This window comes from Salarias fasciatus, chromosome 20, assembly GCF_902148845.1.
Source record: "Salarias fasciatus chromosome 20, fSalaFa1.1, whole genome shotgun sequence".
Lineage (NCBI taxonomy): Eukaryota > Metazoa > Chordata > Actinopteri > Blenniiformes > Blenniidae > Salarias > Salarias fasciatus.
Genome location: NC_043764.1, coordinates 17,915,877 through 17,939,544, shown reverse-complemented (window position 1 = coordinate 17,939,544; position 23,668 = coordinate 17,915,877). Strand labels below are relative to the sequence as shown.

Sequence of the window (23,668 nt, the reverse complement as noted above, 5' to 3'; positions counted from 1 at the left end):
TTTCTATTTGATTTTTCTAAATTTATTTTTTTGTGCTTATTATCCCTTGTTGATCAAAAGCATCTTTGTAACTGTGGGTATTCAGAAAAAAAAAATAATTTAAATAAGCTATACAGGATCATAGGTCATTCAATTCAATTCTGCAAGCGTTGTGATTTTTAAAACTTTGGCCTGTTGAACAGGTTATCACACACTCTTGTCTGATCAAATTCATAGTCTCACCTTGATGTACAGACTTGGACAAAGAAGAAGAAGAAGAAAAAAAAAAAAAAAACACAGAGAGCCAGACCAAATGATCTATCTTTATAAGTGCCATGTGTGGTTGACTCGTCTATAGCAATGAAAACTCTCGTTGTTCTTCCTCGACCATGGTGGCTTTGCATAAACTCTGCTGCCTTTATGGTGCATGGTCCAGTCTTAATAAGCAATCTTCACCCAGTGTTTGAGGTGCTCCTCACTCCTCCAGTGTTACCTCAGAGTAAAGGAATGGACTCATACACCCTCAGTTACAAAGTGACACTTTCAATTATTCTGTTTGTCTGTTTTATACGTCGCTGAAAGCCCATGATTTAGATGCATACCATCTATTTATCATGTAAATACTTTATTTATCTACTTATTTATTTATTTATCTATTTATTTATTTATTATTCTATTTATTTAATTATTTATACTTTCATTTATCTACCTACTTTTGTGTATTTATTGAAGACTTGCTTGATTATCATGTATTTATTTATTGTTTATAATTTTCTAAACGAACATCCATTGACCTTGTAAGATGCTGCTGATCTTCAAAGAAAATGTTTATATGCATGAAAACTGTAGAGAGTCCCTGGGACTTAGTTTTTTAAAGAGGAACAATGTACAGTACCAGTGCTAGAGGATTACAAACGAATGAATGCAGAGTTTGTGTTTTCTTTTTTTTCTTTCCGTGGCAATAATTTTACAGCAATTGACATGTAAAACAATCACAGCTGTCCTGTTTTTAGTCAACTTAGGGCAATACGAGCAAAACAAAACACTAAAATTCTTCCTTGTCATGTTGTTTCCCACCAACTCCTCCTAAATGGAGATTTTTGGCCTTTAAATCTCAGGCAATAAGAAATTCTCAGAAATGGATGTCACCCCGAAAATGAAACCCTATTAAAATAAGAGAGTGGAATATAGTAGGTGTAATTTAGTTATGCCAGGGTTGCAAAGGTGCAAAAGCAATAAATGCTGTTGATGAGGTAACTACGAGCAACATTCAATCAATTAAACAGCAATTTCCAGCCTGCTACAAGTGTTAAACCGTCTGTAAGAGGAGGATCGTCCTTAATATTAAAGTCTTCTGTTTTAAAGAGCGAAATAAAATCTGCTGGCAGCTGAAATGTAGGTGAGAACTGACTGAATTGAGAGAAGGTTATTACACAACAGGATTACAATTATTCTCATTTAGGTCACTGACGCTTAAATATAGTTGAATTTACTGTACTACTCCCACATGCGTCCACTGCGGCTCGAAACAAGTCTCTGCGGCGTCGAGGGAAGACTCCCCCTGAGATAACACCGGGCTGGCTGCATGTACTGTACATACTGTACGTCTTCGGTGGTGATCTTGACATGAGCGGCCTTTGTTGGGAAAGTTTTCAAGATTTGTTGTGATAAAGCATTGCGCTGCGACGCACGTCCAACTCCCACATCATTTGTCCCGCAACCCCTCTCCTCCCCGCCACTCCCCGCCCCTCCCCGCCGGCCGTCCCCAGCCTGTCCCAACTGCCTCTAAACAGACGCAGCGAGGATGAGATGTGCTGAAGTGGGATTGGCGGAGGGTGGCGGAGTGTGGGAGGATAACAGGTGTTTGCAGACAGACTGCAGATAGGGAGCGTAATTGAGTCGGTGAGCGACCTCCAAGGGGAAGGTCAAGCACCAGCAGGCAAATGCACTGTCAGCTATTTGCATATTCCAAATGGATGACACGATCACAGTAATGCTGAGCTCGCCCTAAAAGAAAAAAAAAAAAAACCCAACAAAACACTAAAACCGAGGAGAGGAGGGAGTAAATAATAGCTTCTGCTCTGTTTGTCCATCCGATCCTGTTTCGCCGTCATCCTGTCAATGGTCGCCTAAGTGCTACAGCTGAATCACTGCATGAGAGCATCCAAACCACCTGTCTCCTGATTAACTTGCAGAACACACAGTTTGGCACGTCGCGGTATCATTGAACTAATGCAGAAAACCCTTACTTCCAGCTGATTCTTTTATAGGTTTTATATTTTACGGTGAGCGCCGGATGTAATGTATCTCCAAAACCTGGGGACTGTGTTTTAATAAGGGAGATAAAAGCACTGAGATCATTAAAAAACATCAATTGGAAACGTACTGTACCTGTAGGCTTGTTTCTGAACCTGGCAGTATTACAGATTGTCCTCAGAGAAAATACTAATTACAGAGGAGGCACAATTTGATTCCAAACTACTGAATTTAGATGTAGGGAAACATTGTTCCTCTTTGATAATTTTGTAAATATATTTGTAAATATATCACAGCAATAATATGACAATGCATGTGGACATTTAATTGCTCTTTTTATATTCATGTTGTCTTTTTTTAATGAAGAAAAAAAGACAAATACAGGTACCAATTGCAGTCTGGGTGGCCACGTGAATCAGGGAGTGTCTTGATTAAAAAGCTATCTGTTGTAAGTTACAAACAAAAACTTCAAACTCTGTGTATTCTCAAAGATTTGATCATGTTCTGTATGATTTTTCTGTTCTTGTTTTCTTTTTATTTATGTGCCCGGCTTGGCTGCGCAATGAAAAAGTGCCAAAAAGTATGATTTCCATGACAAAAGCCTTCAACATATGGTTGGCTGCTTGAAACCTTCCATATGGTCCTCAAAGAAAAAAAAAGGAAAAAAAAATGATTAAGATTTTCCACTTTCTTTCTCATTCTCTCTCTCCTTCTCTCTTTCTCTCTGTTCCAGCTGAGTATGAAGAAACTTAAGCCATGATTGCTGAGGGGTGTTTTGATTTATCTTGTTCTCGCTACAGTTAATAATGATGACAACAATAGCAATGATAACATTAATAAAAACAATAGCACAAGGAACCTGCACGTCCACTCGTGGTTTGTTTTAAAACGATCTCACTTACGTTGACTAACCGCGGAACATTTAATTCATTGTTTCATTACATTTATGTTGACCACGCACACACGCACGGCAGATGTTCAGTCGCTCCCTTGTTCCGTCTTATTAATTTTCTTTCTATGTGTCTGTGAAATGCGGAGCACAGTGAGAAAAATGGCGAGTCTGGAATCGACTTGGAGTCGCCCTTAGTCAACATTAACACACTGAGTAATTGACGCTAATGTGCCATCAGCTGTACTTTCCTCTGTCAATGTTTGAGGGATTTTATGAGCTTTACTGTCAACTTACTAACTTTTAATTTCACCGCTCTGAGGCACTGCGATGCCAGTAGCCCTTTGTTTTCCAGAGAGGCGGTCAGAGGACCTGACAACACCAATCGAGCTTTGAATAAGAGTTCCTGAGACGTCGGCGTTATCAAAAGCAGAGGCATCTGTTCCACCACTATTAAGCCCTTCCTGGTCATTAAATTTTAATGGAACATTGATTTTATGCTGGAACTACTCTTCCTGAGTGACTCAAAAGCCAGAGAAAAATATGGAACAAAATAAAAATGAATCACGACAGCGGACAGGGATTATTATTCTGGGGCTTTTCTTGATTGGTTTCCAGGGAATATACAACACTTGAATTCAATCGCTTGTGTCCTTCAGTGTCCTCCAGCAGCACGGCAGCAGTATAATGAGGCGGCAGTCGGAGCAGAGCGGGGGACTCAGAAACAAGACACTCTGCTGCACACTCCCCCTCCTCGGCTGTGATCGCCCGTGCTTTTACCTGCGCGCCGGCGACGCCGCTCAAGTTAAGCGAGGCTGAATAAATCGTGTCAGTTTTCACGTGTTGAGCAAAGCGGAAAAGTTCCCAACCAAGTGTTGCTTTGAGCGCACGCAACAAACGGCTCCGTGGCGCCGCGGATCGGGACGCTGCAGAGCCCAACATCAACATTCATGTGCGGTCCTCGCTCAAACTTTACCCCGGCAGATGTTGTCCCTTATCAGATTTTATGATGAAAGTAAATAACTGATTTCATTACATGGCAATGGACTGTAAAATGGGGACCCGTGGAATCCAATTACATCACCCGTGGGTGTGCTGTGTGCGCAACAACAGCCGCCGCGAGCGATCAGCACCGGGAGGCAGGTAGGGCAGCCGTGGCCCTGCATACATATCCCCCGCGCACGGCGCCGGCGCAGGCGTCGCCGACTGCCACTCACACTCGCGGCACATCAGGTGAATTATTGAGAACAACATGCAAAATTGAGCATGCTACACCCACATCTCAAAAACACTAACCGGGGAGCGCAGTCATCTCCTGAGTGGCTGTCTGAGAGTTAATACACCTGCCTTGTGATGGATGGAGGGGTTACAGCAAGGTCACCAAACTAACTGAGCAGCAGAGGCGACAGCTGCACTGTGCAGGAAACAACAAATTATAAATAATATTTATGTGAAAACTATTCTGATAATACAGTCATGTTTTTTGTTTTTTGTTTATGACTGAGCTTGAGCTACAATGGATGAACAATTTCCACATTACCGTCAATTTGTACAGTAAAGAATTTATTTAAGAACTAATAACCTTTCTTTGCAGCTCTAAATTAAGTGCTCACATGGTCAACTTTTGCATTTGCTGTGACAAAATATTTGACTGGCTTTCATAAGAGCAAGAATGTCGAATGATTTTCAACAACATGTAAATTCAGATGTTCAGACAACAGCGAAATCAGCAACAACTGTGACTGTAAAATTAATTACAGATCTGAGTCTGTCAGAACTAAATATCTGAGTGTAACAGTGTTTGACTTTAGGGAACAAATATGTATCAATATATTGTTATAGCTGATTATCAGCCAGATGAGAATATAGTTTTATATCAAGTGTAGTGCAGCAGAACTCACTTACATTTTGTAAAATGCAAAAATTCACTAGCCTGGCATGCCAGACTGACTTTATTTATGTAGTACACACATATAAAGACATTCCCCCATGTATCCCTGAGCATGGAGAGACAGTCTGGCGCGCCAGGCTAAAAATTCACAAAATTAAAGTTACAGGACCCTTTTACAAATCAACAGAGAATTACTTGATAAATTCTATTCATGATAAATGTGTCATTTCTGATGTCCTAAAACATAAAATTAAGCAATTTCATATGATGTTAACCAATCCTGTTGAGGAGTTGGCTTTTTTGGGGGGCATTTTACAGTCTCCAGTTAATTTCAAGCAAACAATAAGAGAATGGAGACCGGGTTAATAAACTGTCCTCACTGGCCATCTAAAGGGATATTATTGCAAAATCACTCTGGAAAGCGTATTTTAGCTGCAGCTGGTGGCTCTCAGTTGCTCTCAGATGACAAAGCAAACAACAAGTCATTTTTGTAATTAAGCAAACCACATTTCTCAATTGCACCCTGCTTCAACTGGTGTTGGCCTCTTGCTCTGACCCTCGTCATACATCTGGCGCCATCTGTTGGCTGATCACCAACCATCAGCATGAGCGCCGAGACACAAAATCCAAACAGGCCATCGGTTTGGTCATGACTTATCTGCATATTTGCACCCCGAAAATCCCGCTCTTCATGAGTCTGTCGTTAAATGCATCCCAAACTAATTACACAATATGAGCAACATAACCAATCTGCATAAACTGACCACACGGGGCTCAACAAGAGGTTAGTGAGACTATTAATTTCGTGCCGTCCGGACCAACCAACTGTAACTGTGCCTTTAAGAGCTAACAGTTTGTCTTTTCGCATTCTGCATCACAGGAGAGATGCTCATTAAAAGCGCCTCCATTCCTCACTGTTTCATCAAGTGAGACTGCCAAGCTCTTTAACTCAGTGTTCTTGATGTTTGTGCTGTTTGTGTAAAACCCATCTGTTTCCTCGTCTCTCTGTTGGCAGAGGGTCCACCTCATCCGTATGCTTCTCTTTTTGAAGTCGTGTCAAAATCGCATTTTTATGCATCTAAGATATCCAACTTGTCATCACCACTCAGGCAAAAGTCAAGGAGGGCACTCCATAAATAGCTCCTTTTTTCCCTTCATATACAATGTGGAAAGGAAGTTTTTAAAGATAAAGGGTTTAGGATTTGGAGGAATGAAATGATTTGTAGACCAGGGACAAATTAATCAGCAATTTTATATATTTTGAAAAATCAAATGATTAAGTTTATCATCCAAATTGAAAATGAAATAGAGAGTCTGTTTCACTGAATTATGAGGATATTCTATTTTTTTGTTATTATTGATGATAAATGAATATCTTTTCTTAATGCATTGTTTGGACAACAGGACTAAAGACATGACCTTGGACTGTTTGGAGAAACAACAAACCTTTTCCCAACATTTTAAAGCAGAAAATTCTACCGATGAAAACAATGTTATTGTTGTTCTTCTTCGTATCGATGCCTCTGTGTCATTCTATGGTAGATCAGCTTGAACAGCTTGAAAAAAAAATAGCAGAGTGTTTCTGTTGTGAGTGTAAGGTTAATGAACTGAGCTAAGTGTAAATGGAAAGAAAGGCTGCAAGCTTAATCCACATCTAAATAACCTCAGTCCCAAGCACCTCGTTTTCTCTCTCTGGATGAGGCTTGGAGAGCAAATTTGTTTCAAGGAAATGGAAGATCATTAAACAGGAATCTCATTCTGGCCAGCTGTACTTGAAGGAGATAGCGCAGAAAATAATTTCATAGATTTAGGCAGTCGGAGCCGCTGGTGAATAATCAACATCACTGAACCAATCAGTCACACATTCAGCCGCAAACACCGCAACATCCACCGCTGCTAAACCGTGTTATGATTTCACACACACATTCATCTATCACAAAGCTATAGTTTGAAGGCGTCAAAATAATTATCACTTTAAAAGCATGTCAACGTGTTAAAAAAAAGAGGAAGGCATAAATAAATATAGCTCACTTCTCTGTCGGAAAAGCTGGCAGGTAATTTTCTCCAGCTGCTCTAAGTGTGACAATCCCACGGGGACTGAAATCTAATATTAACAGCAAATCATTATGTGGGAACTGTTCTTCCGTGACCTGCCGCTGTACCTGTGTGACTAACTCAATCTAAGTAATTGAGATATGTTAGTGACTTGAATGCAGTCCTGCTGTGACAGCGAAGGGTCACGCAGAGTGTAGTGGGACTCCGAGCACGCATCAGCACGGGAGATGATTTACATGTCTATAAGCTTTGAATGACAGGCTCTCTTCTCTCCGTGTGATGCCGTTTCCTTTTGGAGCCTGATGAGCTGGATTTTGATTGGCAGCTTGACTGCGGCATGAAATACCCATAGGCGGATGTGTCATCATACATATTTACTGTAACTGCAGTTAGTTACACAGGAACACTAAGTCATGCAGCCAGCTGTGTGTGATCTGTGTCGGCACGTCACCGCCCGACAGGAGTTCCTTGGTATTTCAGTGTCAGCATGTCAGCTGGCTTTAAATCTACGTCACTTCATAAAAGTACAAAAAAGTTCATTGCGTTTACCGTCAACACCTACATTACAGGATGCATTGCTCTCCATTTTACTCTACAAGGGTCGATAATAATATACTGAATACAACTGTTAATGATCACATACTATATATAGACCGCTTTCATGTTGTAACTGATCCCCGTGTGACCAATTAATCAACATAAAAGGCGCTGCCATTGTAATTCAAAGAATTTGTAATAATTCAATATAATGGCCTGCCTCTCCTGTCCAAGAAATCATTTTTAATTGTCTCATTAGAAGATGCTGTGGCAGTGGGTTGGAGAAAACAACAATAGTTCTGTTTCCACTCCACTGCCGCGGATCTTTGAAGCTCTCTACTTACCTGTGCAAAGCTGCGAGCCCAGACGTCCTTTTTGTAACCACAGCAACCTGCTTGGCTCTTTGAAATTCCTGCGAAAATAGAAAAATCAAGAAGTAGTGCACTTTGAAGACTGGCGCCTATATCGCGCAACAGTCGACAATACAAAACAATGACCTCATTAAAAACTACTGTCACCAAAGGACTGTGGGCTTGTGGCGGCGCTTTTTAACTGCATGACTAATTGCTGAAGTGAATTTTAATGAGGAAGTGTTTGGCTGAGTATGTGTTTAGTGTGTGTTTAGTACGACATGCACATGCTATGAAATATGTGTTGAGAAGCAGACCAGTTAACCCTGATGTTCTATTTACCAGTTCACACTTGTTTATGAACTACTTCTATTAGAGTTACATATCAACAGGATTTTATTGACCTGTTTTCAGAAGCTTGTTATTTCCTCTATCTGAGGTCTCAGAAATATATTAATATGATGAAGCTACACCTTCCAGCCACAATATTATGAACAGTGACAGGTGGATCACTGATTATCTCTTCATCATGACACTTGTTAGTGAGTGGGGTGTATTAGAAAGAAAGTGGGGCAGAGTGATTTGGCAAAAAAATCAAATTATGCTTTTTCTGACAATAACAATCTGACTCAAATACTTTGCACTGAGCTCTTTTCCAGTAAATTGCAAGTCTCTTGTCACCCAGATCCACTCGGCACACTGCTTGCAAGCTATTCCAATCGCAAAAAGGAACACTTGCTCCAAACAAGTGTTTATCATGAGTATTTAAAATTCACAGTAACAATATTCAATGAAAATACGGTTGCAAAACATCAGAGCAGAAAAATCTCAATAAAAAAGATAAAAGACATCACACTTCAAAAAGCCAGTCCTGACTTTGAAACATTGAACAAATAAATAACTACTCTCATTACATCTAGAATTCTGCTTTCGGGATTCAAAAAGCAACTGATCATTTCAGATAATTGGATTTTACACGTTCTGCTATATTTAAAATGATTAAAGAAAAAAAAAACACACACACACAACATATACTTTGGTCCATTGCAGTTGTCTTTGTTGGTATAACATCAATGGGCAGTAATTTTAAAGAATTCATACTTTCACAAAACATGAAAGTCTTATTATAAAGCTCCCTGTTCTCCCTGTGCATATGTGATTTTTTTCTTGAGGTTTTTTAGAACAAGAAGATGCATTTGAGGATAACTGATGACGCTACTTGCTAACTTTTATCAAGTATTTGAAGGTCTAAAACCCAGCACTTAAGTACCACTGACTAAGTTGACACAAAAAAAAAGAGGGGGGTGGGGTAGTGGCTCCTGTTCTGCAACTTGATGGCAACTCCCTTGACCAATCGCACTTGAAGCAATTGAAGAATTTACTAGTGGTTTCTTTCTTATGTCCGTATTCTTGCTTGTGTGGTACGTCGCTTTGGACAAAAGCGTCTGCTAAATGAAATTGTAGAATTGTAGAATTGTAGAAGTATGTATTTTTTCGTGTGTGTGTTTGTGTGTGTGTCTTTGTTTGCCCTGTGATGGACTGTGTGCTCACTCCAGCTGCCTGTGACCCTGAGCCGAATGAAGTGGGACAGCAGAAGATGGATGGATGGAAGTCAAATGAAACAAATGCAGTAATGACTATTTTACAAGATAATCTTTAAACTTGAATCAAGGAGGAAATCCAATGCCGACCACAGGTGAAGGTAACGATATGCAAATGCTTTATGGTTGACTACATCAAGAAACTTCATTTATTTGGTTGCAACCATGGGAAAGTAATTAAACCTTTTGAGCTTTGATGAATCCTAAAGGTCTGTAGCATAAAACTAAATAAGGCATGTTTTCTAAAACCTTAGTTGACGTAGTTTTTATTATTTAGCCCATTGAACATTTACTATTTGACAAGTAATTTATTTTATGTCTGCATCTGCCAGTGGGCCAGCTCGATAAGAGCAGCTTGATGCGTTAATTCCACAAGAGGAAATACTTTATGTTCTTTGACATCAGGTGGAAAATATATGCAAACGTCACTATCAACCATCGGCCAAAAGCAATGGAAAATATCTGCATTCTGAGTACTTGACTAAATGTAATAACTTTCAATCACTGTTAGCGACAGATAAACAAATGGAATCAAGGCCAGATTGAACAATCTGGAGCTTTATGTTAAATTACAATGTGTATCACTACTACCTTATATCTTCACAACGTTTTAGCATCGGATATATGACATTGGGATTACTTTTTTTTGAAGGATTAGATTGTGTTGGTATTTGCTGCTGATGGAGCTTTAGATACCTGCGTTTGCATACAAAAACAAATCTCTCCTTTGTCATGTAAGCTCAGTAAAAGTAGTCAGTCTGTTCTTTTTGCTCGTATGTGGGTTTTTGACACAAATCAAGCATAGCTAAAGCTCCATTCCATCAGCCTGTCATATCAGCAGACAGTCATTTCAAGGTCAAATGCTGACATTCAATTTTAAAGCCAATATCAGTTTAGGCATCAACTGATATCACATTTTTTGCAAATCACATCCATCTGCACATATAACCAACAGCAATGGTTACACCTTGATCGTAGATGATTTCACCTGCTTTTGGCTTCAAACCTCTGTCATTTTTCATGGTAACAACAAGCAAGAAATACTCCTCAGAGATTTTGCTCCTTATGTAAATGATATCAGAGAGTATTGGGCTCAATTTCCCATGATGCCACATCCTGTGGTGGTGGGACATTGAAATGTTTTAAGAAATGCTTTCAATGATTTTAGGTTTGTTTCATGGTCAATCAGGTCATGAGCAACAGCCTATTGCAATCAATGCATTGAAATGCTGCAACATGATGGCTGATAAAATGTTTTGATCAACATGTTGCATGGTCCATGTGTTTAGTTGTGTTCTCTAGATGGAAAACTTCATTGTGTTCGCATATTATCTGATGGCATCCATGAATCCATGGCATCCTAAATACCTGGACTGTTGTCATAAATTTAGAATTTTGGGTCATTTTAGGAGTATTTGACGTTATCATACAATGTGCAATGTAAAAGTTCCACCAGAAAACTTAACAATTCCTTTTAAAGTTGATAAACTCTGGTCTGCATTTTATAGCCAACAGTTCAATCTTTAAAAAGAGAGTAGGTACATTTGTTTGAAATTCAAATGGTGTTTTGTTTTGCTACTTTAATATAATTGATTGTTTGTATGGAAATTGTGCCTGGAATACAGAAATTCTAACCAGGTCATTTGAATCAAATTGTTTTAAATAGTTGTTGAGAAGAGTGTTTTGCACTTGTACAAATTGCTGTAAAAATTGCATTGTTGTAAAAAATGCAACAGTAATTCGTTAGTTTTCCTTTCTGGCTTCACAGTTATTTTTCATGTTTCAATTAGTCAAACCTGGATCATTCTATACTTAATTCACTAAATATTCGAGAAGTCCTTCCATTTACGAGAGCCTGCGTTTTTTATAATACATTTCAGAAAATGTCAACCAAAAAAGTCTGATAAATCACCTCAGCTCAACTCAGACACTTAGTTTGAGACCATAACAGAAGCGAAAAATGAACAGAGTCCCAAAACTGATAGAAAATTGGACTTACATTGAACAATAGCAAAAAAAAAAAGTGATGTTGCTCCCCAACTTCCAATCCAGGCTTTAAACTACTGCAAACATGTTCAGCTGAAACCTCAATAATAGCTGTGAACTTTGATTTGCTGCAGACAGAAAAAGAACTAACCCGAAAAAGAACGATTAAATCCTAAACAAACTGAAATCAAGCCTGGATACTGACACTGACGTAGGAACGATTGACGTACGTGGGGCGGGACCTACACGTGACTGACAGCACCAGCAGCCAATCACAACCTTGGTCATGACACTACCGGCTATTCCAGGAAGTAAACAAACGCGACAAATGCTTCGGCTGTTGAACTTCGCTAAAACTTCAAGGAAGCTGGTGTTTTCGTCCAGCAGAAACGCGACCACCATGTCGACTGACAGTGAAAGCAACAAGTCCATTCACTCTGGCAACGTGGCGGAGGTTCACAACGTCCCGCTGCGGGTCATCATCAGACCCTTCCCTCCACAGCTGGACGAGCAGAAGGTCCAAAGCTTGATGGACACGATAAAGGTGGAGTATTGACTGAACAGGGCCCTGAGAATTTCTTTAGGTCATACAAGGCCTAGAGCCGGCCTGAACACTGGTGGCTCGTCAGAACTGCTCCAATCAAAAAACTTGGTTTTAAATATGCTTAACAGCCACATCTTCTAAATGTTGGGACATCATCAAAAGCTGTCATGAAAACTTAAAAACACACTCAAAACACTTTAAAATACATAAAAATTACATTTTTGTTTAAATAAAAATGCCATTACTAAATATTTACATGCAAAATAACTGGTTTGACTCAGTTCCAATATAGGATGTACTCAAACACCTCATTTTAAACGTATTGAAGTAGATTAGATGGCGTTAATTGTACTTGGCTATTAGAATACATGCCATGCATGTGAGGAAAATAGTACTAATAAAGTTGGGAGTTAAGTTAGCTTTGAATAGTTTATTCTTTTGTTGTAACTTTTTTCAAGACAGTAACAGTATGAGCCTATGGAAGGTCATCATTATCTTATTTCATTTAAAAAGAAGAAGAAGCTTTTGGAAGTCTGTGGTTCAGACAGAGGTTACTAATCGACCTGAGACAAAAGGTGCATGGTGACAGCTGGTTAGGTTCTGATGTGGTTTAAGCAATGAAAGGAAGCTCATCCTCCCACATTTTGAGACCCCACCGCATAAAACAGACTGGTGTGTGTTGTGTGTTTACATGTCATAATGATGATTTCATGTTACTTTAGTGAATTAATTAGAATAACTGGAGTTTATAAAATGAGCCTAAACTTCAGCAGACCAGTGTCTTTTTTAAACCAGGTTTTTAATTCTGTGTTTTCTTGCGGAGAAAAGTGAGAATAGACAGAACCCCATACTGCAAAGCAGTGCTGTTATAGATCCCAGATTGAATATGCATATATGAATGCATTATCATTTGCTGTCCTTCCCATGGTAAAAATTTGAATAAGTTGCAAATGTACTGTGTTCTTATATAGGCATGTCTGTTTTTCTATTCACACATTCAAAATGTCCACTTGTTTGTTCCAGTGTTGTTTTGCATTAAATCCAAGTTTGGCTTTGCTTCCAGGAAACGGCAGACATTGGCATCGTTCCTCCAATTGATGTGCTCTGGATCAAAGGCAGAGAAGGCGGAAATTACTATTACTCATTCGGTGGCTGTCACAGGTTTGCTGCGTATCAGAGGTTAAACATGCCAACGATTCCTGCCAAGCTCATCAGATCAAACATCTCGGACCTCAGTACCTACCTGGGGGGCTCCACGCCTGATCTGCGGTGAGACCGGAGGAGCTCACTCTTTTTTGTTTTATTTTTTGGGAGGGGGTTGGGAGTTCACTTTGTTTTTGTGCTGAGAGACTCTGGCTGCACTGTGATGTAGTGGTTCAATGGTAAATGGATGGAGTCTTGGTCAGGTTGGGTCACTGTGACTCCTCTGAACACAGTCAGTGACTGCAGAGCAAAAGGTTTACCAGCAGGGGGAAATGTAATCCTTTACTGAAAGACATGATATTATCATATTTTTATTTGTGTTATCATTCCTTATTTGTAAACCCTTGTCTTAATAGTTTAGAACTTATAATATAAATTTTAATTGCATATGAAGTTGTATGATTATTGTTAGCTTGGATAATTTGTGGCATTTATTTATTCACTTATGTAGCAATCAAGCTAAGACACAGCAAAAACTCTTTATTTGGTAATTTTGAAATCTTTTCAAGAAGCAATATTATGACTGAAAAGTTGGGATAATTCTCATCATGATGATTTCCCTGATGTGTTCAGCGGTCTCTGTGAACCGAGTACTACAACACAGCAGATGAATGGTGGCAGTTTTTACTCATTTTATTTACACTTGTGCTTTTTGCTGCTTTGACACTTGAAAAAGCTCTGCTGTATCCACCGGTGGCTTTCCTTCAAGTGTGCCTTTTCGCAGCCCCTCCTGCTGAGCGCTGCGGAGGATTTAAATACACATCATCTTTCATTGAGCTATTTTTGCCTGAAATTATGTCAGAAGGTCCCTGTAGTCTCTTTGTGTGTGTTTTTTTTTTTATTAGCGGTAGAACTGTGTTTAATTTTAGAAATCAAATGACACCAAGAGAATGTAATGTGAGAATCAAAATGTCAAATAAGACATTTTTCAGTTGCCACACTAAAGACAACATCTCTCTACTGTGCTAATCTTCTTCATTTTCATGAGAACTTAATAAAATCTCAGTGGAGTACGTGTCATGCAGCCCTTAGTTTTTGAGTGCTATTTACACACTTTGTTCATGCACAGTCAACTTTGATTGTGACGGACCAGACAGCTCGGCAGCAGAAAGGAGCCTATAGACCAGATGGCGTGTGGAAGGAGTCAGGTGCTTTAAGAACATCAGGCTGACAAAATGCAAGATGTTGTCGAGTCTTGCTGAGTCTGCTCGTTCTGCCTGTCGTCGGTCTTCCTCTCCCTCTCCAGATATCTGAAAAATATCTTGCCTCTAACCTCCCAGATTGTGCTTCGACAAAGGAATGGAAGTTCCATTGTGTTCCTTTGAAAACGCCGCCGAAGCAAAGTCATATCAGATGCAATCTTTTCAGAAATTAAATTAAAGATAACCTTGTAAATTACTTAATTCCCCTGTGACACTGCATTTTGACATTAATCAGGGGTATAAATGCTTTCTTCCTGCAGTAATCATCAGGGATAATCTTCGGCGAACGCTTTGATGTATTACATCATGCCCTGTTTGTTGTTGTTGCTGACCTTGACACCGGCTCCACTTACTAAATCAAGTCAGACAGCAGTTCCCTTCCCTCCGTCTTGGAGGAAGGAACTTTACAGAATAATATAGGTGAGCTATACGTCGAGACAGGGCTTTTCCGACGTGAGCGCTCTCACAATGCAAGCTCTGAGCTGCCTGACGATCTCCCTTTGTGGCCATCGAGGAAATGAAGGGAGACCCGGGGCAGCTTTTACCGACCGGCCCTAAAGGGCTCTAAATTTCTCCCCTGAATCGTCGCGTGTGAGAAGATTTCCTGTGGCTCACTCACTGTCTGGAAGTAACCATATCCTCAAAGGGGTTTTGACACGCAATACTGCTATGGAAAAAATACATTGCACCTGTTGCTCCGGGGAGCGGTTTCCATGGGTGGTTCTGCACGCCTTATCTTGGAGGATTTGAACAGATCAAGGAGATTTGGGCGGTTAAGAAGAGGAACTGTTTGAGGCCGTTTTTACAACAGCATGTAATTTTCTTGTAAGTTTTTTTTTTGTCCTATTGATTTCCTGCTTTGATGAAAGGCGATTATTGAATTTACTTGTTAATTATTGTGTTTGGCTGACAGTAAGTGAAGATTAATTATTTTCCTGATTTGGAGTTCAATCACCTGTAAAAGAACTGTTTTATGCTCAGAGAGATTGACAGTGTGAAAAATATGAGAATATAAAGTATATTCATTCTTGAAGAATAGCCTGATTCAAATGAGTTAAATCAATATTGGGATAGTTCTCATGTACTTTAATTTACTATTAGTTGTTGTAATCAAAGAGTGAATGTGTTGCTTTTCACATTTGTTTTCCTCTTTTTATGATCTTTCTACATAAAAACACAAACTAAGATTTCCAAAACAGAGGAGTGGAATATTGACTTTTATCTAGCAAGTGACTGTAGTTTATGACATTTATGTGTTTTCACATTTCAGCCAGAATTACAATGGATTATTAGAAGTTATTCGAAACAGCCTGGATGTTGGTCTTTTACTCTGGCAAAGCATCTCTAACTCCTAATTAAAGCACAAGATTGTTTTTTAACCATGAAAAATAATGTGTGATCAAATTCACCATGCATAAAACTAATACATACGGTTGTGTTCCCGTTTTATACATGTTCTGAATTCCATGTAAAACATACTTAAAGTACTTTTCAAGTATATAACATCTTATTAAAAAAAAAATTGTGCATAGCAAGTAACTATCTTTTATAACCTTTTACAATAATCCAGCAAGACATTTTCTGCATGCAAAGTGCTAAAAAGATAAAGTATTGATATTTTTTTGAGCAATATTCAATGGAAAAATATATGACGAAGGTGAAAAGGTTTTGAAATATCCTTCAACAAGTCTATCAATATATATTAGAGTATGTTATAAAGGACTGAGAGACTGTTTTTGTAACTGATTCTACCAACAACAGTGTGACCAATCATGAAGAACATTCTGGAATGTGATCGTTTTCGTCCCGATGTGCTTAAAGGACTTCAAAAACTTTTTTTTTCCTTTCTTGTGCTATTTTTAGAGGAAACAGGGGAGAGAGTGGCACCTCTGAACAACAACTTAGTTTGTGAACAAAATATGAAATGTGTAGATTTTTATAAGTACAAGAAATCGAAGAGGCACCGCGGCCCTTCAAAGTGACAGGACTGCTAGAATAATGTCAACACACAAATTTAAGACAGCAGCAAAGCAGTTTTCTTTAATTACTTGTGTCAAACAAGTTATGTTACCCTTGTTTTTGACTGACGAGCTGATGCCACACAAACAAGAGAATTAAAATGATTAATACTTTTTAGATCAACCTCTGTGATGGTGAACCACTCATTGGGTTTGTTTAAAAAAAGAATTGTCATGAATTTTTCCTGTGTTTCAGTGAAATAAAGAGTGAAGCAGCACTGCCCATGTGTCATCCTGGATTTCTCCATTAGAACGTCCCACCCCGACCCCTGACAATGCATCATAAAACAAATCTGTCTTTACACGTCTTTATTGAGGCATATGTCTCTGAAAATGTTTCTACGAAGCGATTGCTCCTCTTCTACAAAGTGCCCCAATTAGACTGCTGAGAGACCTTAAAAAATGGATTCTGGCCTTCCTGTTGAGTAAGTCCACATTTAAAATGGAGCTGAAAAATGATCTCTGGTTAGCCAGCTCACCCATTTGTTCCACCCGAGAAGGCATTACAGCCAAATCCTCTTGAAAGAGTTTAGGTGTTGGGAGACGGTGAGGACTTCTCACAGCTTCCTATCTGGAATTCGCTCAGACTACTGGTGGCTGCAGGCGTGTAATTTGGGCCAGATTTGCAATGCCGTATCCACCCTCTGACCTCAGCACAGAGACTCACTGTGCATAAACCTCCTTCTCCATGTAGCTTTGTGAAAGTATACATGTGGTATAATAGAAATCGGTTGTGTTTCCCAGAGGCTTCCGACGAATACCAAGGCTTAAACGCTGGCAGTGAATGTGACCGGCCGATCATAGAGGGATTGTCTCATGAGGAAACTTTATTGTGCAGCATAATGTCTTTGGAGTTTTGCTTGTATTCTGAATATAACTGCACAATTAACCAAGGTATGAGGGGTCTCCCCCCTCCTCGTCTCAACCACACAGCTCCCATGTTTGTTTAATGCAGTGGGAATAAAACCTGACGATCAGAGCAGCTTTACCAGCAGTTCAGAGCACATCAAAGTATTTGGTTTAAATTTCTAGTGCAGTCTGACCTAACACATTCAGAGCATAAAATCATGCATTTAAGTCTACAAACCAAGTAGAAATTTTTCTGACTGATTCCTGTGTTTCCTCATTAAAGCATTTTGTTGTCATTGACTTTGAAAAATGAGGTGTGTGTTCACACCAACCTGCAGCTGCCACACCTGTTGCATTATTTTTGCTTTACACTGGGTCTTCAAGTTTGACTTCATTTTTACACTGCATTCAGTGTGGATTGTGTTTTTTAATGAAACTCAAAGTTAGTCATCCCTTTTACAGAAGATCTTCTGCTAAAAATATATCAGGAATAAAATATTCTGTCCATGATGAAAATATGTAGCAATGGAGAGAAAACTGTTTTACACAAACACGAAAACAAATGCAAAAGTCAAAAAGAGATAAAAGAAAAAAACCTAAAAAAAATGCATTAAATACAAAAGATCCAGAACCATTTTAGAAAAAGGCTTTGATAAGCAGCACCATAAAGTAATGGCTTAAGGTTATTTAACAAGAAAAAGCTCGTCATGTCTGCTGTGACAGCAGCTCATTTGACTTCATTCGTTCATCACAGCCGGGAGGAGAAACTAAATACCTTAACTGGCATTTGGATTTTCTCCAACATAAATTTATTGATAGCTGTTGTTCGATACCCTTAATGAATGACTGTTCATCATTTCTGACAATAGATAATGAATGAGACTGAATTAAAAAACACAAATATATTAATTATTCCCTATAATAGATCGTCGTCTTTTACAGGGTGTACACTGCCTTCACACATAATCAGCTTGGATCGGCTCCAGCGCCCCACAACCTGAGGATAAAGTGGTAAAGAGGATGGAATGATGCATTCCTGTGGGGTATTTTAGGAAAGACAGACGAGTGCTTTAATTTCACCAAGGAAATTAAGACTGATGTTGGCAAGACTCAATAGGAATGCAATACAACTAAGTGCATTGCTGGTTTGAAGAAGAGGGCGAGCAGGGTGATTGTAGGCAATTTTATGACTCCTGGCATCAAATCATTTCAACTTACAAAAGGGGACTAAACAGAAAACTCTTCAAACCAGAGGCTCAGAAGAAAAAAGAACTGGATTAGAGCCTTTTAAAGCCCAGCATCTTTTTTTCCCCAGGCTTTCTCTTAGCTCTCAGCCTCAAGCATATTTTAATTCCTGTGAAACCAGGCCACCTTTACATGAAGTTTTGAAAAAGCCGGGGCGCTGCAGAGTTTAGGCATCATTACTCACACAGGTCTCTGTCCTGTATTTACTGGAGTCTATTTTCAGTTTGTGGATTTAGTGTTGAAGTGGGTATTTAGCGCAGCGGGACGGTGTGTGCGTGGGATCCACTAATTGAGGGATGTGTCACACCATGCAACAATGTCGAGCTCTCTGATGTGTTTTTAATAGCTCTTGCACAACAATGGGGCTTCAAGGTTCCAGAGAAATAAGCCGAGACAATTTCATTGTTGATTTTCTAGATGAAAAGTCAACAGATTAAGAGTACTACTATTTAACCTGGGATTTTTTTTCCAAAATTTCACCTATTAAATCATTTCCAAGCACAGTCACAGCCCAAATGAATAAATGAAACAAACAAAAAAAAGCATCTGTAACTTATGTACATCACAAATCAGCACTGCATGCCAGAGATTCAAAAAAACAGAATAACCTGCTATAAATCATCTACAGTCCAGTGAATGCCACTCATTTTAATTCTGACTTTCCCAGCTCCTTCAGTCAGTGCTGCAATCTTTTAAAACTATCAATAATCATGTGCAGATCTGTGTAGATTTCAGAAAAAGGCTGGTTTCAGTTTAATCTGAAAAAAAATAAGGATAAAAGTAAAAAGATTCAAAACAGTGTATCCACATATTGAAAAAAAAAAAAGCAAATTTTTAAAAACTTCTATGCTGGAAGAATAAGAAATACTTTCAGACCTCAAAGGAAAAAGAAAATAAATATGTCTGAGACAACTTGCCGAAGTGAGAGTAAATATTTTCTATATAATCTCAGACTCCAAAAAATTGGGGCTAATTTATGATGTGTTTGAAATCCAACGACCTTTGACCTCAGAGACCCTGTGTTTGGATTGTGTTGTATTCCTAAAGCAAAGGGGTACATGGGCGATTTATCCATTGGTGATCCAGTGCAAATAGTGTAATATAGTTTCCATTTATTCAACCACTTCTATAAGGCTTTATCCAGCTGAGGGGTGCTGGAGCCAATCCCAGCTGACAACACACACACACACACACACACACACACAAACACACACACACACACACACACACACACACACACACACACACACACACACACAGAGCCTGGACTCAAACCAGGGATTTTCAGGGAGAGAGAAAAAAAAATATCCAGAGCTCCCACTCCCATTTGTATGTTTTGTAAGGAAAAATTCTCAAGGATGTTTTTGTTTACTGTCCCCAATCAACAAAATAGGTTTTTCTGTCTTCGGATTTATCCCCTGGAAAACATGAATACCGCTGCCAAACTTTATGGCAGGTGAACAAAAACTGAAACTGTTACACCAGTTGTCTATAAGTACAGGACTGTGGAATTTAAACTTTAAAGATCATCACTGTTCAACTAAAATCTGTGAAAACACACAGATTCTTCTTCTCTGCATGCTGTTGTTGTAGGGGATTTCTGAAGGTTGACAGTGTGGATCTCAGTGGGTGGTAAAACCAACACGCTGTGGCCTCATCTCTGTGGAGACACGAATGTGCATCTTCCTGATGAGCAAAAGAGCAATTCACCATTCTGAGAAATCAGAGCTGTTCTCACAAAGATTCAGCCTGCACCTCTGGAGACAAGTCACCACGCTAGTGCGCCGTTACACGCACACACACACGTGTAAATAACAGGATTCACGATGAATGGTATTAACCACTGAGAAAAACACAAGTTGGGAATATTTGTTCTTCCTGGTTCATCAGACACGACAGAAAGTTATTTAAAGTTATTTTAGATGCCTCTTCTGGAGAGGGGATCTTCTTTCACAGAGTGTGGTGATTGGTTCCTGCTGTCCTTTGTGAGACCTCGGCGCTCCTTCAGCAGACAGTTTGGGTGTGTGACGTCCGACTGTTGATGCAGCTGAGGCTCGCTGAAGTGGCCGCATGTGCTGCTGGCTTGTGGCTACTGCTGTGGCTTGCAGGAGCTAAATCATCCATTTGCCACCGCTTTGTTTTTCTGAACTCGGGGCAGCAAGCAAATAAGTCTCTGCCATCCCAGGATCATCTGTTCATTGTTTATTTACTCACACTTAACTTTCTCCTGCTGTCTGACCTGTGATCCTCTGGACGAGCCAAAAGCAGCCTTAATAGGGAGGCGTAGCAGCTACTATTTAGTTTAACAGGAGTAGAGCTGTTAGAATATGTTCAGTAGAGAGTACATGCTCCTGATAAAACATATTCAAATTGGAGAACTTGATATATTTGAACCTCTGAAGCTCTAAAGCAGTTTAATAGTTTCCAATATGCTTGGATGTTGGGAAAGTTTGCAGTTTGTGAAGGAATTAGGCGAAGGTAATTTGGGTTTTGCTTTCACTGAAGCACTTAACCAGACAACAAAAACAGACCTCAGCAGGTGGAAGGACCATAAACATGTCAGTCTGAAATGACAGAGTTAACCATAAAACAACAGGAAAGAAAGCTTTAGTCTGAAAATCCACAAAGAGGACTAAAACCACACATCTAGAAACAGTCATCTCTAAACATGTGTGCATTTAGGCAGTGGTGAAACTGAGAGAGTGGGCAAATAACTTTTTCTTTATTTCAAGCATTTGATCATATAAGGCTCAAAGCTAAATGACCTGGATTCAAAAAGAAATCACAACAGATTCCTTTAACATTTAATCTCAATTTTTAAACCTTAAATAACTTGAAATTATTTCAAAGATGAAGTCCCACTCAATATTTACAATTTTTAAAAATATATTAGCAAATATGGCTTGATTTTTCTTGAGGACATTTGGTGACTTAATACAATTGACATTACATTTAATTAAACGATTTTTCAGTACAAATATCATTTATATATCTATCATTTATATATCAGTTATTTATTTTGCAGCTATTTCCTTTTTACATACAAAACACATCATACAGCTGATGTTTTAGATTATATCACCAAATTTATATAGTATCTATTTCAAGCATTATCACATATGCACATTTTACACTACATTCTACAAATACTGTACACTTTATGATAGTTTATTCCTTATTTGTTGTTCAATGTTTGCATACTGTCACACTCTTCATTGTCTTGCAATTCAGCTGGTTGATTTCACGTCGCATAAACAACAAATAACAGAGAAAAGTGTCTGCTGGTATTGCAACTCTGCAGGTTTCTGTTTATTTCTATCTCTGCTCCATGTTTCACATTACAGACAGTAAGAGTGAGCGCTGCTGGCAGCTCCTCCCATCCAGCTATAAGAGCCCAGCTGACCAGGTAGTCCGGGTCCATCCCTGACTGAGGCCAACCAGACTCCATGAAAAGATCACCAGCCTTCGCTAAACACGCGCTTTAACGCAGGTGGCTACAAGTCGCAGCCTTCGCGCCTATACTGAGATGTAGGGGCAACTTGTGGGGTAGTTTTCAGATCCGGAGCCTGGATTTTTGGAGTGGGATTTTTTTTTTTTTTCTTTTCTTTAGTTTTTTTTCTTCTTCTTCTTTTCCTCCTAATGATGACTTTTGCCATGCTGCGGCCGATGGCGACGCACTTAATCTACTCGGATTTCACGGTCACATCCGAGGACGACGAGAACCGCAGCGAGAGCGACGGCAGCTCGGAGCAGAGCTACTGCGGCTCCTCCGAGAAGCGGAGGCGGATCTCGCGGGGCTCGGACGGGGACACGGCCGTGGTCATGAAGCAGAGGAGCGCGGCGAACGCCCGGGAGCGAGGCCGGACCCAGAGCGTCAACACCGCCTTCACGGCCCTGCGGACGCTCATACCCACCGAGCCGGTGGACAGAAAGCTCTCCAAGATCGAGACCCTGCGCCTGGCGTCCAGCTACATCTCCCATCTGGCCAACGTGCTGCTGACCGGGGACGGCAGCGCCGACGGTCAGCCGTGCCTCCACGCGCAAGAGGAGAGCGGGGGCAAGCAGCCGAGGACCATCTGCACCTTCTGCCTGAGCAACCAGAGGAGAGGGGTACATGCTGTTTGGTTTTATTGGTGCATGAAAAGAAGAGAAAAAAGGGCTTAACCTCAATCCTTTTACATTTTTGGAGTGATCCCGTTTTCACACGTTTAATGGTTGACGTGTGCGTTCAGAGCGCGTTTACGCACATCCAACACGTGTGCGTAAAAGTGCTTATAAATTCCTGGCACAGGTGGCTTTTGAGGCGACTTTTTTTTTTTTTCATCTGCCCAACGCAGAATATAGCATGGCCGATAAATCCGTCTGTATTTGTTAACATATAACATTAAATGTTGTTTATTTTATTATTATTCTTTTATAAAGCCCGTTATCTGCAGAAACATCTGGCACGGATAAACTGTGTTCAACTCTTTTTTTTTTAATGACTGGCTTCTTTCCTTTCTTTGCAGATTAAAGATGGAAAAGACTGTTTGAAAATGCGAGGACTGGGTCCGCTGCGGATGAGACGTTGACTGGGGACCAGCGAATGATCAACAACCTGAAAATCCTCAAAAGACTTTCTCAGGGAAGAGTCCAAGCTGGTTTTGCAGAGCGCGCACACGTACACGTACATGTACACATGCTGGATCAAATGATGGAGCCAAAGAAGAGACTATTTATACTTGACTGAGAAATCTAGGCATAAGCCTTTCAAAGATGCAGTGCATTTGTTTGAAACTTATGATTTTTTTGTATTCCTTTTCTATTTGTCAAAAAGTTTAAATAAAATATATTTTATTAAAAAAATTACTTCTTCTTCTTGTTGCCAATTTTGATCAAATGAGGTTTGCACATTAATGAAAAAAAAAAATCCCTTTTATGAAAAGATCAGAAACTACCAACAATTTTTTGAGGCCAAAAAAAAAAAAAAAAACTTTATTATTGAAACTGGCTGCTGCAGTTTTGGAAATCCATTATACTAAATTTACATTTACATTTATGTTTTTTTAAAAAAAAACAGTTAA

General features: G+C 39.5%; 2 protein-coding genes across 2 annotated transcripts; both read left to right on the top strand.

Moving 5' to 3' along the window:
- The first annotated feature begins 11,854 nt into the window (after nucleotides 1–11,854).
- srxn1 (sulfiredoxin 1 homolog (S. cerevisiae)) lies at nucleotides 11,855–16,711 on the top strand. The gene is made up of 2 exons (XM_030118709.1): nucleotides 11,855–12,088; nucleotides 13,152–16,711. The coding sequence occupies exons 1-2, from the start codon at nucleotides 11,873–11,875 to the stop codon at nucleotides 13,359–13,361; spliced, it is 426 nt and encodes a 141-aa protein (XP_029974569.1). The 5' UTR covers nucleotides 11,855–11,872; the 3' UTR covers nucleotides 13,362–16,711.
- Nucleotides 16,712–22,244: 5,533 nt separating this feature from the next.
- tcf15 (transcription factor 15) lies at nucleotides 22,245–23,427 on the top strand. Its single transcript, XM_030119042.1, has 2 exons — nucleotides 22,245–22,715; nucleotides 23,114–23,427. The coding sequence occupies exons 1-2, from the start codon at nucleotides 22,245–22,247 to the stop codon at nucleotides 23,174–23,176; spliced, it is 534 nt and encodes a 177-aa protein (XP_029974902.1). The 3' UTR covers nucleotides 23,177–23,427.
- The last annotated feature ends 241 nt before the right edge of the window (nucleotides 23,428–23,668 follow it).

What these genes read in the sequence shown, in the direction of transcription:
- srxn1 (XM_030118709.1), top strand. Translation starts at nt 11,873, where the DNA reads ATGCTTCGGCTGTTGAACTTCGCTAAAACTTCAAGGAAGCTGGTGTTT. An exon ending in GCTTGATGGACACGATAAAG is followed by an intron (nt 12,089 to 13,151) that starts GTGGAGTATTGA and finishes CTTTGCTTCCAG; the next exon opens with GAAACGGCAGACATTGGCAT.
- tcf15 (XM_030119042.1), top strand. Translation starts at nt 22,245, where the DNA reads ATGATGACTTTTGCCATGCTGCGGCCGATGGCGACGCACTTAATCTAC. An exon ending in TGAGCAACCAGAGGAGAGGG is followed by an intron (nt 22,716 to 23,113) that starts GTACATGCTGTT and finishes CTTTCTTTGCAG; the next exon opens with ATTAAAGATGGAAAAGACTG.